The 14,612-nt window shown below is 39.3% G+C and overlaps 1 protein-coding gene across 2 annotated transcripts in view; it reads left to right on the top strand.

The window, feature by feature from the left end:
• MED14 (mediator complex subunit 14) overlaps positions 1–12,682 on the top strand; it is a 74,241-nt gene extending 61,559 nt beyond the window's left edge. For both annotated transcript variants that reach the window (XM_059158623.1, XM_059158620.1), the window contains 7 exons: positions 464–646; positions 1,602–1,837; positions 4,765–4,944; positions 5,463–5,570; positions 7,226–7,351; positions 7,753–7,945; positions 10,504–12,682. In XM_059158623.1, coding sequence (XP_059014606.1) covers positions 464–646; positions 1,602–1,837; positions 4,765–4,944; positions 5,463–5,570; positions 7,226–7,351; positions 7,753–7,945; positions 10,504–10,577 — 1,100 coding nt within the window. In that variant the 3' untranslated portion in view covers positions 10,578–12,682. The remainder of the gene's footprint in view (positions 1–463; positions 647–1,601; positions 1,838–4,764; positions 4,945–5,462; positions 5,571–7,225; positions 7,352–7,752; positions 7,946–10,503) is intronic.
• The last annotated feature ends 1,930 nt before the right edge of the window (positions 12,683–14,612 follow it).

Raw genomic sequence — 14,612 nt, 5'->3', positions numbered from 1 at the left:
TTACTAAAGAAAGAAAAGGGAAAATTTCTCTCTCCTCAGCCTTGGGTAGAATGAAAAACGTAATTTGTCAGGGTTACTTGAAAAATAAAAGATTTCTGCCCTTAAGTGAGCTTTGAGATTTTTTTGCTCAACATTTTCAAAGACGTTTGCAAATAGGTTTTTGAAAATAGGTTGTTGCGTAGTGTGTAGATTGTTACACATTGAACATGCTGAAGCTTGTGTGAAGATACCCTTTATCATTTCTCATTCTATATTTTTCTAACTTTGAGTCATGTTAAAAAGTACATAAACTACACAAAATAGAGATTCAGGTGTGCCACATGCAAAAGCCGCATACTTTAGTGAAATAGCGGAAGGGAAAAAAAATGATTGCCTTGTAAAGTGTCAAGCATTTCAGTGGTGTCAAGTACTTTTCAGTTATTAAAATACAGGTTTTGAAAACCATCTGTTCACTTGTTTATAGGAACCCTGGACCCTAGTTCTCCATACACTATGGTGTCACCAAGTGGACGAGCTGGGAACTGGCCAGGGTCTCCTCAAGTGTCCGGCCCCTCACCAGCAACACGCATGCCTGGAATGTCACCAGCCAACCCATCACTACATTCTCCAGTACCAGATGCTTCTCATTCCCCTCGAGCTGGAACAAGTGAGCGGCATCACCATTTTTGTGTCTGTTTTAGTCTAACCTCCACATGATGTCCTGTTGGTTTTTTTTTCCATCCTCACATTTGAAAGCTGTGACCTGCTTGTTAAATGGAGATACTTAATAACTTAAACTTTAATCCACTTAGTAAATTGGTTAACAGTAGTTAACTTGCACAGTTAAAGTAAAATATAGGAGAGGAAAATGTCTCCTCCAGAAGTCTTATGAGGTGAGCCCCAGTGCTTCTGGTATATCTACTAGCTTAGCTGCAAAACTAGACCTTGAGGGACACCTCAAGTTAACTGACAAGGTTGTACAAATTAACACAGAACAGAATTGTGCACATATGTTAGTTAGCTTTGCCAGGTAATGTTTAATGACTTAGAACAGCAATCTTACATTAGCTCACCATTCCATAGGTTGGTGATTTAGGCTAAGCCAAGCTGGGTGATTTTTCCAGTTTCTGCTTTGCTTACTAGTATATTTATCATCAGCTCCTGTGTGGGCTGAGGCCTGGCTGGTGTAAAATGGCCCCAGGTGGCGTGGCTTCCTCAGCTCCCTGTGGTCTCTTACTTAATCGCAGGCTTGTTCACCTGATGGCTGGGCGGGGTTCCAAGAACGCGAGTGGACTCCTAGGTTTGCAGCTGGTGCCACATGACTTCCCCTGCATTCTTTTAAGTCACAGCAAGTCAAAGGGCCAGCCCAGATTCCAGGAAGAGAAATGGGCTCCGTCTCTCAAAGGTCTTGCTACAAAGTCACTTTGCAAGGAACCCAGCTATAGGGAGAGGAATCCTGGCCATTTTGCTAACAGGAAGCTAACATAGGATTGTTAGGCCACAAGGAGTAAGGAAAACAGTATGGATTGCTTTAGAGTAGCAAAGATTTATGATAAAAGCAAAACAGAACAGTGGGACCATGTGTATTTGTGAATGAAATGACATGTTTTCCTTCCCAAAAGGTTCCCAGACTTTGCCAACAAACATGCCTCCGCCTCGTAAACTACCTCAGCGCTCCTGGGCAGCCTCCATACCTACCATCCTCACTCACAGTGCCTTGAACATTTTACTGCTGCCCTCTCCAACACCAGGCCTTGTGCCTGGCCTGGCAGGTAGTTACCTTTGTTCTCCGCTTGAAAGATTCCTTGGATCGGTCATCATGAGACGGCACCTTCAAAGAATTATTCAACAAGAAACGGTATGGGTACCTAGTGAACTCCTCAGTGATGGTTGTCAAAGGATGGTGCTAATAAATTGCCCCACGGAACAGCATGTGAACTAAAATAATGTTCCCTCACTTCCTTTAGCTAGCTTGTTAAAACTGTGCTGTCCACACTGCTCTAGCATTAAAAATGGGCCCCACTATTTCCTTTTCCATTCTTAAGTTAACATGTTCCTGCATTTTATAGTTTCCTGTGCTGTGGCTGACAGGCCCAGAGATAAGTCCTACAGCGTCCCCACAGTGTCATGGGACAAATGCTCCCAGAATCTGCCTTTGCATAGAGTAGCGTAGAAGCAGCTGTTGGCTTCCTGGAATTCTCTTGCTGGCAAGCTGACTTTGAATTGGATTCTCCATTAAAATAAAATTATTTTTGATCACAAGGTTCATGAACAGCTGAATTGATATAGAAAAAGTCAGAAAAAGACTTATGTCCTGTGGTGATATCCTCAGGAAATAGTTCCGAGTTGATAGCCGTGGTTCTAGTCTGACTATCTGGGTTTGTACCCAGTCCATGCCACCAGCTAGTACAAGCTTTGGCAAATCCCTTTACCTTTTTGATAATGGTAGATTATTGTATTTACCTAACTCATAACAATTGTGGGAGTTTGAGGTATTTCTTATAAAGCTCTTAGCGTAATATCTTGGTATTATTCAGTACATATTATTTATAACTCTTGATACATGTATGTGTTAATGAGGTAGAATGGCGAATGTTTAAAATATCTGCTCCGTGGATGGCACCTAGCTATTCTGCAACCTTTATATTTAGATTTGAAAATAATAGAGGTCTTAACATAAATTGAATGAATTAGCATTTAAAAAAATCATTATGAGACCTGTGATCTACCCTTCTTTTGCCACTTAGAAGCCACATAAGCTTTTGGGCATTAGAACCTCATTTTGCTCATCTGCATAATTAATATGTTATGATAGAGCAGGGGTCAATAAACTACTGGCCCTGGTTGGGAGAGGGGAGCAATTCCTACCCACCACCTGTTTGTAAATGAAGTTCTACTGGAATGTAGTCACATATATGAATTTATGTATTGTTGATGGCAGCTTTCAACTCTGACGGCATCATTGAGTAGTTGTGACAGAGACCATGTAGCCTAAAATATTTATTCTCCATTACTTTACAGAAAAATTTGCCAGCTATAAGGTCCCAACCCAGATCCAACATTTTGTAATGGTGCTCTTTATTTTTTTCTTCTACTGTGCCATTTTTAAAAAACTTTTTGTGAAAAATTTTAATCATATATGCAAGTTGAGAGTAGAATAGTATGAGAATATAATGAACTTCTGTGTTCTTATCACCTGCCTTCAACAGTGAACTCCTGTCAGTCTTGTTTCTTCTATAGCTCCTTCTCCCATATGGTTTGACAGCAAGTCCCAGACCTCATTTCATCCATAAAGACCATTTCTTTATCATCAGATAGCTAGTTGGTGTCCAGATTTCCCAAGTTATCATGGTGTTTATGGTCTAAAGAAGTAACCAGGGGCACCTGGGTGGCTCAGTGGGTTAAAGCCTCTGCCTTCAGCTCAGGTCATGATCTCAGAGTCCTGGGATCGAGTCCCACATCGGGCTCTCTGCTGAGAGCCTGCTTCCCTCTCTCTCTCTCTCTGCCTGCCTCTCCATCTACTTGTGATTTCTCTCTGTCAAATAAATAAATAAAATCTTTAAAAAAAAAAAAAAAATAAACTACTGGCCCTGGTTGGGAGAGGGGAGCAATTCCTACCCACCACCTGTTTGTAAATGAAGTTCTACTGGAATGTAGTCACATATATGAATTTATGTATTGTTGATGGCAGCTTTCAACTCTGACGGCATCATTGAGTAGTTGTGACAGAGACCATGTAGCCTAAAATATTTATTCTCCATTACTTTACAGAAAAATTTGCCAGCTATAAGGTCCCAACCCAGATCCAACATTTTGTAATGGTGCTCTTTATTTTTTTCTTCTACTGTGCCATTTTTAAAAAACTTTTTGTGAAAAATTTTAATCATATATGCAAGTTGAGAGTAGAATAGTATGAGAATATAATGAACTTCTGTGTTCTTATCACCTGCCTTCAACAGTGAACTCCTGTCAGTCTTGTTTCTTCTATAGCTCCTTCTCCCATATGGTTTGACAGCAAGTCCCAGACCTCATTTCATCCATAAAGACCATTTCTTTATCATCAGATAGCTAGTTGGTGTCCAGATTTCCCAAGTTATCATGGTGTTTATGGTCTAAAGAAGTAACCAGGGGCACCTGGGTGGCTCAGTGGGTTAAAGCCTCTGCCTTCAGCTCAGGTCATGATCCCAGAGTTCTGGGATCGAGCCCCACATCGGGCTCTCTGCTCAGTGGGGAGCCTGCTTCCTCCTCTCTCTCTGCCTGCTTCTCTGCCTACTTGTGATCTCTGTCAAATAAATAAATAAATAAATCTTTTAAAATAATAATAATAATAAAATAAAGAAGTAACCAAACAAGTTTATGTCTCTCAAACTGGAGACTCCCCCTCCATCTCTTCTCACACAGTTTATTTGTTGAAGCAGCCTTATCTGTTGCTGTGTCAAGTTCCTCACAGTCTGGATTTTGCTGATTGCATCCCTTTGGAATTCTTTAACATGTCCTTTTGACCCTCACATTTCTATAATATTGGTCTACCCTACAAATCTAACTCCTGAATTGTAGCTCAAGTTTGTTACATTACAAGAATATTCCATAGGTTGTGTTATGTTCTTCCTTCAAGAGACACCTATAGTTCCTTCTTTGGGATGTTAGCAATTGATGGTTCTCGGGGCCTAGATATTTTTGATTGGGAGCAGGTATCAATTTTTAGTTTTCCCTCTGAAACAGTTCTCTCTGTTTTCATTTCCTCTTTGTCTTACGTACTAACTTGATGCACTTCATGTTTTGCAGCTGCAGCTGATAAATTCCAACGAACCTGGAGTGATCATGTTTAAAACTGATGCCCTGAAATGCAGAGTAGCCCTTAGTCCGAAAACCAACCAAACACTTCAGCTCAAAGTGACACCTGAAAATGCAGGACAGTGGAAACCCGATGAACTTCAAGTTTTGGAGAAGTTCTTTGAAACAAGAGTATGTGTTTCTTAATGCATAGTTTTAATACAGGCATAACTTGTTTTATTGCACTTTATCTTGCTTTGCTTCACAGATACTGGTTTGTTTTTGTTTTTTTAACAAATTGAAGGTTTGTGGCAACCCTGCATGAAGCAGGTCCACCAGGGCCATTTTCCTACCAGCATTTGCTCACTTCATGTCTCCTTGTCACATTTTGGTACTTTTTGTAAAATTTCCAACTTTTTCTTTATTTTGGTGACCGATGATTGTGACTCTCTGACAGCTCAGGTGGTAGTTAGTGTTTTTTAGCAATAAAGTATTTTTTAAGATGGGTACATTGTTTTAGACATAATAGATAAACATGACTTTTATATGTACTGGGTAAGCTGAAAACTCACTTGACTCACTTTATTGCAATACTTGCTTTATTGGGGTGGGCTGGAACTGAACTCACATCTCCAAGGTATGCCTGTACCATCAACAAAAAGAAGAGTCAAAGTAGAATGTGGAGTAACTTGCTTTATTCATCCCTGTAGGTTGCAGGACCGCCGTTTAAAGCCAATACATTAATAGCCTTCACCAAGCTGTTAGGAGCTCCTACACACATCCTCAGGGACTGTGTGCATATTATGAAGCTAGAGCTGGTAAGTTAGAGTGACGCACATACTTCTATATATAACAAGGACTGTCTGAAGAGGTTGAAGTTGGTGGGAGCAGTGTTTATTGGTTTTCACCTATTTATGTACTTCTGTTTTTCTTTTACACTCTTCTTATTTTTTAAGATTTTATTTATCTTTGAATAGGTAACACAGCCCTTCTGTATCTTTTGAATTGAGATCAAGATGTGATACAGGGGAAATTTCCCATCTATCCCTGTCCAGCTGTCTCGTCTCCCTCCCTACAGGCAACACAAGTTACCAGTGGCTTACCTCTTACAAAAGCAAATACATTTAATTCACTCTTCCTGCTCCTAGATACTGAAATGATGCTCCTGTGGCTTCTTTTAGTACTGTTATGGATTTGTTTTTTAAAATTCTTTAAATTTTTGATCCATTTAAAATATACCTTGGTGTCAAATGTGAGGGGTGGATCTGGCTTTTTCAGATGCCCCCAATTCCCCGAATGTCATTTATCAAAAAATCTGTCCTCCCTGGGGAGATGAATTTCTCTTCTTTCCTGTGAAAGTATACAATTATATAGATGGAATCCAGGTGGCAGCTGATTATATTTTTCCAAGCTTACAGGACTTGCATTCAAATGTTTACAGTATTGCTTTGGGTAATTCCAAATACCTCACTCCTTTTTCCAGTTGGTGTTTTGCTGTTAATATTGGGGACAGCAGTGTTCCTTTGCTGATAGTCTCAACATTTGGCTTCTGCTCTAGTAGCATGTAGGAAACATTTATATCAAAAAGATACCCATTTGAATTTTTTAAGGAAATGTGGCGAAAACAACAACCAAAAAGGCACCAGTGCGGGTGCCTAGGTAGCTCAGTCACTTAAATGGCTGGCTCTTGATTTTGCCTCAGGTCTCCATCTCAGGACCCTGGCATTGAGCCATGCCTCAGGCTCTGCACTCAGCAGGGAGTCTGCTTCCAGATTCTCTCTTTCTTTCTCTCTCCCTCTGCCCTTCCCCCTGCTCATGAGCATTCTTTCTCCAAACTACATAAATACATCTTTAAAAAAAAAAAAAAAAGGCAAAAAACACCAGTGAACACAGTTTGAAATTATTAATACAGTTTGACAAGTATGTTTTAGAGAAAGAGCTGGGACTGAGGCTGGGACGTCTAGGTGGCATCGGTTAAGAAGGGTCTTGAATACCAGGTCTTGGTCCTGGTAGGGTAAGGGAAAGGAACAACATGTGTCACTGCATGTTGCTAAACATTTGTGAGCTCGATTAGAACCATGCTCAAGGACATTTTTCTGGCAGTGATAGATGGTGGAACTGGGAGAGGCAGCCACCGGAAGGGACCATTAGGGGCCACGAGAGAAATCACCAGTCCTGGAGCTTGGTTGCATCTGTCAAAGTAGAGAGGTGGGAACGGATGACAGAGACACCAAGGAAGCAGAATCTGTAGGCCCTGGGAATTAAAGGAGCGGGAGGGAAGGAAAGGGGAACACATCACACAGGTGTGGAGTTGACTTTGCATGTAGGAACGTCATGTATGCGTTTTCTTTGAAATAATGCAGGCTGTCATTTTATGTTCTGTTAATAATAGATTGTATAAAGTAAGATCAGACTCCTATACTAGAATGTAATTTTAAATGTTCATATGACTTTATCATGATTTCAAAAACAGTTTCCTGACCAGGCAACACAGCTAAAATGGAACGTCCAGTTTTGCCTGACGATCCCTCCCAGCGCACCGCCCATTGCACCCCCTGGGACGCCTGCTGTGGTGCTGAAATCCAAAATGCTATTTTTTGTAAGTACTACCCGATTGTGTGTGAATGTGTGTGTGCACGCGTGCACACATGCAGAGCCCCTCAGGAAAAAGCCATGCGAGGATAATAGAACAACTCTGGGATTACTTGAGTTAACTGTTGCTGTGAACACAGGCTCAGACTCCTTAATTGTCAGCTTAGATGTGATGTACTCCCGATTCTTCCAATAATAACAGAAACATATTGAACTAGATAATTGTGTGGCACGGTTGCATCTTAACCATAATATTCAATCGTTTGTCACTTTTCTTGTCATCTCTAGTTTTCTTATGTCCATGGTATCTTAATCTGATAGAGTAAATAATACCTTTGATAAATGGAGGCAAATGTTTTATTTTCTTACTACGTTTTTATTCTTTTTGTATGTGTTGTGTGTCTTCAGCTTCAACTAACTCAGAAAACGTCGGTCCCTCCCCAAGAACCTGTTAGTATTATAGTTCCAATCATTTATGACATGGCTTCAGGTACAACCCAACAGGCAGACATTCCCAGACAGCAGAACTCTTCTGTTGCTGCTCCCATGATGGTCAGCAACATTCTGAAGAGGTTTGCAGAGATGAACCCACCACGACAAGGTACTTGACCAGTAGATGATATTTTATTGCATATATGTTATAAAAGTTCTTTTGAGAGATTCCTCCATCTTTCCTCTGCTCCCATCTTACCCACCCCCCCACCCCCCCGCCAATCCTAGTAATAGAGCGCTGATTGCTGTGGCCCTCTTAATGTCTGCCTGTCGCTTTCTTCCTTTCTCACTGGTTCTTCATTTTTGTCCATGTCTCTGCTGCCTGGACCTCATTTTTGTTAGTGATTTACTATTGGGACTGACCCAGTTGCTAATGCCAGAAGCTTGTATTTCTAGCACACATTGCCACAGAACTGTAGGTTAGGACGATAGACTTTTTCATGGCTGTGAATTCCTGCCCTACCATCGATACCTGCCACTCTGTACATCACCAGTTGAAATGCATGTCGGTTTCTCATATTTCATGGTTCGATCATTAATAGAATATTATCATTCAAAGTTCTGTATCTTCTAAATGTTTTGTGAAGAATAAAAGCTGATACAAATGGCATCACTGCTTTTTGGGCTTCTTAATAAGTGTCAGGCGGGTGCAAGTGAACCTTTTCACCAAGTGCACAATGAAGCTCTCAGACAACATTTTCGAGGAATCCTGGATGTTTCTGGCAGGTAAACCAGGTCCCTTCCACACTGTGGTAGCCTACACGGAACACACAACTCCTAGCAGTGGTGAATGTTTGGTCACAAAAAGAGCACTTTTCTTCCATTTTGCTTGTTGCTAATTTTAAGGAAATTAAATTTCAATTAAAATTTGCTTATTTCTACTATTAAGGAAGCCCTCTAGCTTTCTGCTTAGGATGTATGATAACAGAATTACATTTTTAAATGAGGGAAAGTTGTTCTCTGAAACATTTTTTAGGTACCACAGTGTTAAAATTTTACTAGAAACAGGAATCACGGGAGAAATTGTTTTTCGCTATTTATTTCTCCATATTGTATATACGTAGGCAAGTTTTCACTCACATAGAGTTTACAAGAAATGCACTGGGCAGTAGAGAAGGGTATGCTTCCTTTGCTGTAAGACTTCTTCCACTTCTTAAAATTTTCTGCTTTCATCCTTTGACTTATCTCTTCTTTCAGCTACAAATAGGTCCTTCAGAAACAAAGTTTAAAGTTAAAAGAATTTTCAAAGTAGCAGTCCAGTAGAACTTTGATGATAAGACCATTTCTTCACAAGCAGATGATTATCATTACTATGTCTTGTGGAATTTACAATTAAAAGGAAAGAACGTTTTGATCCTCTTGGGATCAGACACATTTTTCTACCTATCAAGAATGAAAATGTGTTTTTGAAAAAGGAAAAAGAAGGATATAACTTTTCCTTTTATTTGAGAAGTTGTTGGGATATTTGGGGAGTGTTTTTCTTTACTTTTTTAGTCTTTTTTTTTTTTTTTAATGTCTACCTTAGATTGAGCAAACCTGGGGTTTCATTTTTTCTCTGTACCAGTTGGAGGAAAGCTTGCAGTAACTTGCACAGGGTCACTGCACGTCCCACCCTTTGCCAGAAGGCCATTCTTCCATTGAGGCCTCCCGTTCTCTCACTGTAGCATTAGGCCATGTGCCAGGAAAGGGACCCAGCTTTTGGTTAATATTATTTATAGCTGGTTTGGGTTTATTATATTTAAGTCTATGTAATGTTCAGAAGAAGTACGAGGCAGGGTCTCTGGTTTCTTTGAGCAAAGGGGAGATTAAAAGGATGAGTCCTTAGCCTCCCCCCACTTGCCCGCCCTCAACAAGTCTTGTTTTTGGATTGTCCGTGTGCCATATACTTCAGCGCCCCCTCCCCGCCCCCCGTACCTGTTACTTCCTCCCCTTCCAGTGAAGTGCTTTTAAGAATCACTCTCTTTTCATTAACTGATATAAATGTTGAACTCCAGAAGTTGATCATTTCCTTTACGTTTGAGAAAAATCCAAAATGTGTCATATAACTGCACTGCCCAATATAACTGTCACTGGCCACATGTGGCTATTTAAATTCAAGCTAGTTAAAATTAACTAAAATTTAAAATTCAGTTCCTCAGGCAAACTAGCTACATGACAGGTACTCAGGAGCCACAGTGCACATACGGAGTACTTTCATCAGCACAGAAAGTTCTGTTGGACAGTGCGATCATAGGCATTTTTACCTGGCCTTTAAAGCAACATTAGAAGGACATCGTTGCTGTTGTAACTGATGCATAAATCTAAATTCAATCTTTTCATTAGATTCAGAATGCATAAACAAACTCTCAGTAGCATCGAAACCCAATTTTAAAGGCTTATGCAATGCTCCAGTGTTTCAGTGGAGAAACTCAAGGCATTTCTCCTTAAATTCAAACCTAACGTGGACTTGCCCAGAATTTCCTGAGAAGAAAAACAAATAAAACCAGAACCAAGTATCATAACACCGAAGCTCAGTCCCCTGTAGCCTGTGCAGTTAAACTTTAGTCTTTTATTTTGACCCTTGAAGTTCTTGCTGATTTTAGATTTAATTATCCCTACCCCCACCAGTGTGTTGACAGCATCTTTCCTGTATTGCGAATAGCTAATGACCATTTTTCTCTGTTGCAGGTGAATGCACAATATTTGCAGCTGTTCGTGATTTAATGGCTAATCTTACACTGCCCCCTGGTGGGCGTCCATAGACACTATTGTTTTTAAACCAGGAAGGCTGACAAATGAGACAAAACAGCAAAAAAAAAAAAAAAAAAAAAAAAAAAGAATTTAGCCTTCAGTTTAAAAAAGGACTTTTTTGACTTTAAGAGCTAAATATTCTAAACTGGCAAAAATTTTCAGGGTGCACTTCTTTCATCAAAAAGACCATCAATCTTTTTTGTATAGTGAACTTGTATAGTATGTTTAAATGGGACACATTTCAAGCTAGGTAAAACATCGGTGTCCGCTTGCCAGTAATAGATTTAATATTCTGTTTTATACTATAAAGTTATGGAAATGCCAAACTTGTTTATTTAATTGTTTTCTTATGTTTTGGGTGTAATAGTCCTTTTTTTGGTTTTCGTTTTGTTTTTTAAGGCAGGTCTGTCATTTTTGAATACTGTAAAACTGTGATAAACTTTATATTGAAGCTGTATTTTAATATGCCCGCTTTGAGTCCTTACATGAAAATGTTCTGGGAGTTGTTATAAACACATCCCAAGGAAGCAATATTTAATAAAACTAGGTTTAAAAACAAAACAAAACAAAACAAACAGTGACACTCACTTGTGTGTATATCAGCTCTATAGACTTCTCCTGGCCTCCCTTCATCTTTCACCTGGTGGAGCCAATAATTAATTTCTAATTATAATGTCTGAAATTTGACCAAGAACATCTTCTTTGTTTCAAGATTAATTTATTTTCTTCAGACATTCCTAACTTGATTTGTGGTGAACATGTAGCACTGTAGTTGTCTTTTAGTGTAGGATTCAAGTAAAAAACAAGGTGAACCCGTCTTTGAGAAGAGACAGCGGTAGTTTGTATTGATCAAGGATCTCATACTGCAATCATTCTCATCCGTTGAAGATACGGAAACTTTTCTGTTAGGCAAATTTAGTTTACAGGATACTTCTGCATACAGCATGAATTAGGAAACCTAGAACTTGAGTGTTCTACCCTTGCATGAAATTTCTGTGACATTTCTTTATCTTGCTTAACTTCTCCGCCCTTGCCTTCCCCACCACGCTTGGGGTTGTTCTAAACAATCCTAACTTAATTCATTGTCAACAAAATGGTAAAGTGTTTCGCTTGGAAGAAACCTGGTTACAGTGCCCTCACTTTGAAGAATCCAAGATTCGGTGCCCGTCCAGGGTCAAGTGGAGTTTCTGATACTGACACATCTCAGCAGAGTTTCTTTTTGGAGCACCGTGCTGTCTCTCCCGGGAGTCAGGGACTTTTTTAAGCTTCAAAGAATGTGATTAGAAGAGAAGCAAAGGTCTTCTGATGACCTAATGTTATTTGGGGAAGTTTTTTATGTGATAATATTGTACTGAGTTATTTGGTCACAGGAATATTGGCTCTCCAGTAAATTGTAGACACTCTAATTCCACTTTAAGATGATTTGAGCTTCTGTTAACTATCAACTACCAAATTCTAATTTCAGGCATCTCACTGCAGCTATGTTGTATCTGTTCTCAACTTCGCTTGATTCTCCATTCACTTCTGGTCAGAGTGCAGGCCTTCTTTGCCTTTCTTCGTTGTCTTATTTCTACCTTTATCCCCTGCTTCTCGCCCAGCTCTACCACTGTTTAGGAACAGGTGACTGGACTTTATCCTTCCTTTAACTTACCTTTTATCTTTCGGTTTTCAGTTCTCCTTAAAATGGGAATCGCATCAGTTTGGCAATCTAACATGTCTTTATCAAGGGTCAGCCCTTTTCTGTTGGGAGCTGAATCCTTTCTTTCATGTAGAAATCTACATGTATATACAAGAAATGTATTTTTATCAGCAGGATAATATTGTCTCAAATTTTATGAAAAGAGTAAACTTTTCAGGTATTCTTTTTAAGTGTGGTTTTGAAACATTAATTGTATTTTTTAAACACGATGCATTCAGTGGACACTTTTTTCCTGATTATAACTCGTCTCTGAATGCCTCGTGCAAATCAAAATAGGATTCAGTGAGCAGAATTTGCTTTCAATGCATAAGAATAAACCCATGAATATGAATTTTGATATGTTTGGTACTTGGAATTGAAATATACTTTATTAAAGCTTGAAAACACTAGCATTCAAATCTTAGGTTTCAGCATAAACCATGTCTTTTGCCTCTTTTGTTACCCAGGTTCAATCAAAGGGACTGGATGCCCATAGTAATTTTTTTTCTGATAGGTAGTTGGGGTCTTAACTTTGAAGGTGTTTTCAGTGTAATTTTAGTAATTTCGGTAATAAAATTTATACAAGTTTCAGAGAACTACCAACTCTCTCTAGTTAATTAGCATGGAGACATTTTGGACTGTAGTCTGGCTTAGCATTATTTTGATCTCGAAAGAAGAAATTGGTCCTGATTTGCCAGCTTCTTTTTTTCATTTGCTGAAATGCTGTTTCAGAATGTATAGAAGTACTTTCAGAATTAGAGAGGAAGAAAGCAAAAAATTCAACAGAACATATCAAGTTACTAATTACAGGGGCCAAACCTTATGTATGAAAGTTAAATCTGAGCTAGTGCAAGCTGAAACTAAAATACACATGATTTAAATTTAAATACCATTAATAACTATTGCAGTTAATACAGGAACTCATTCAGCCACAGGATACTAACCGTTTGTTAGTCATTCTGTGGACCATGATTAATTTGATAACTTCAAGAAGTATAATTTTGCTACTCTAAATTCAGAACCCAGTTTCTATGTAAAAAAGTTTCTTTCATGATTTTCCCCTCAAAGAACTATCTATTATGTTTTACTTAAATATTTATTAATCCAAGTTCTTGGTTCTTGATATAAAAATCAATATACAGAAAATTTTAAGAGAACTTATCAGGAAATTTAAAGGACAGAAAGGAAAAATGTTAATGCATCTTTCATTATTTCTTGGGAAATTTCCTCTTTCATTTGGTTTGATAGGAGTGGACAGTCTTATGTCTAAGGAAATGAATTGAAATTTACCTAGGGTGGATTTAGTATTGAGGTTATTAAGAAAAAAGCTGAGGCCAACGAGCATTGTACTGCACAACCCCAGGAGACCAGATCTCACCATTTTCTATATATTGTCTCCACTTCCAAGTGGCCAGTGATGTGTTCAAATACCTTGCCCAGAAATATGACTGATTGATGGAAGGGCACGTTTAGATCCATGTAAAATAATAGCTAATAGTTCCTGAGAGCTTTCTATTGCCAGGCACTGTCCTAAGTATTTCAATGTGTATTTAATCCTCACAACAACTCAGTGGGGTAGGTATTAATATCCTCCTTTTACAGATGAGTAAACTGAGCCCCAGAGAAATGAAGTAATTTGCTGAGATTAAAATTAAGTTTACTTAAGATCAAACAGTTGAAAAGGGGCAGTTGAAATTCAGAGCTAGGGCTCCTACATACTGGTGCCACTTTGCTCTTGACCACGAAGTCAGGGGAAAGTTTTAACACTCTTCCAAGCTCAAGATCTGATCCTCATGGCACTTATTTGGAAGTTAACTAAGAGTGCTTTATGTAAAAAGCACTAATTATAACCAAGAGTATTAAATAATCATCCAAGCTGGATGCTTCAGGACCATAGTGGAAGAAGCCCTTATCCGACTCTGGGTGGTGCAGCTGCCCTCCACAGAATCTAGGGGATGTGCATCTTGTTTGCTTCTGCTAGATGGTCCAGTGGCTAATGTTTTTGAGCTTTGTGTCACCTTGACCCAGCAGACGCAGAGTAGATGCGTGATGCAGGTAGCCAGCAGTCACACTGAACTAATGCCCTTACTTGATACAGCCAATCTATTGGGCCTAGGAACTAAAACTATAGACTTGTATAATGCAAGGAACATATGTAATTCAAAAAGTGTGCCTTGAGCATCTTCTGTATTTCTACAATAAAAGAGCACAGACATTAGGAGAGGCGGTCGAATCGGGGACTGGCAGGGTCTCGGTTTGGGGGAACAGACAAGAGGGCGTAAGAGTTTCGAGTACAAGCTCTTTAGGCAAGCATCACACATCTGCTGTCACCTAACACGGGGATGGACCAGGCCTACCCTTTAAGACA

Source organism: Mustela lutreola, chromosome X (genome assembly GCF_030435805.1).
Source record: "Mustela lutreola isolate mMusLut2 chromosome X, mMusLut2.pri, whole genome shotgun sequence".
Classification (NCBI taxonomy): Eukaryota; Metazoa; Chordata; class Mammalia; order Carnivora; family Mustelidae; genus Mustela; species Mustela lutreola.
This window is presented reverse-complemented; position numbering and strand designations above follow the sequence as displayed.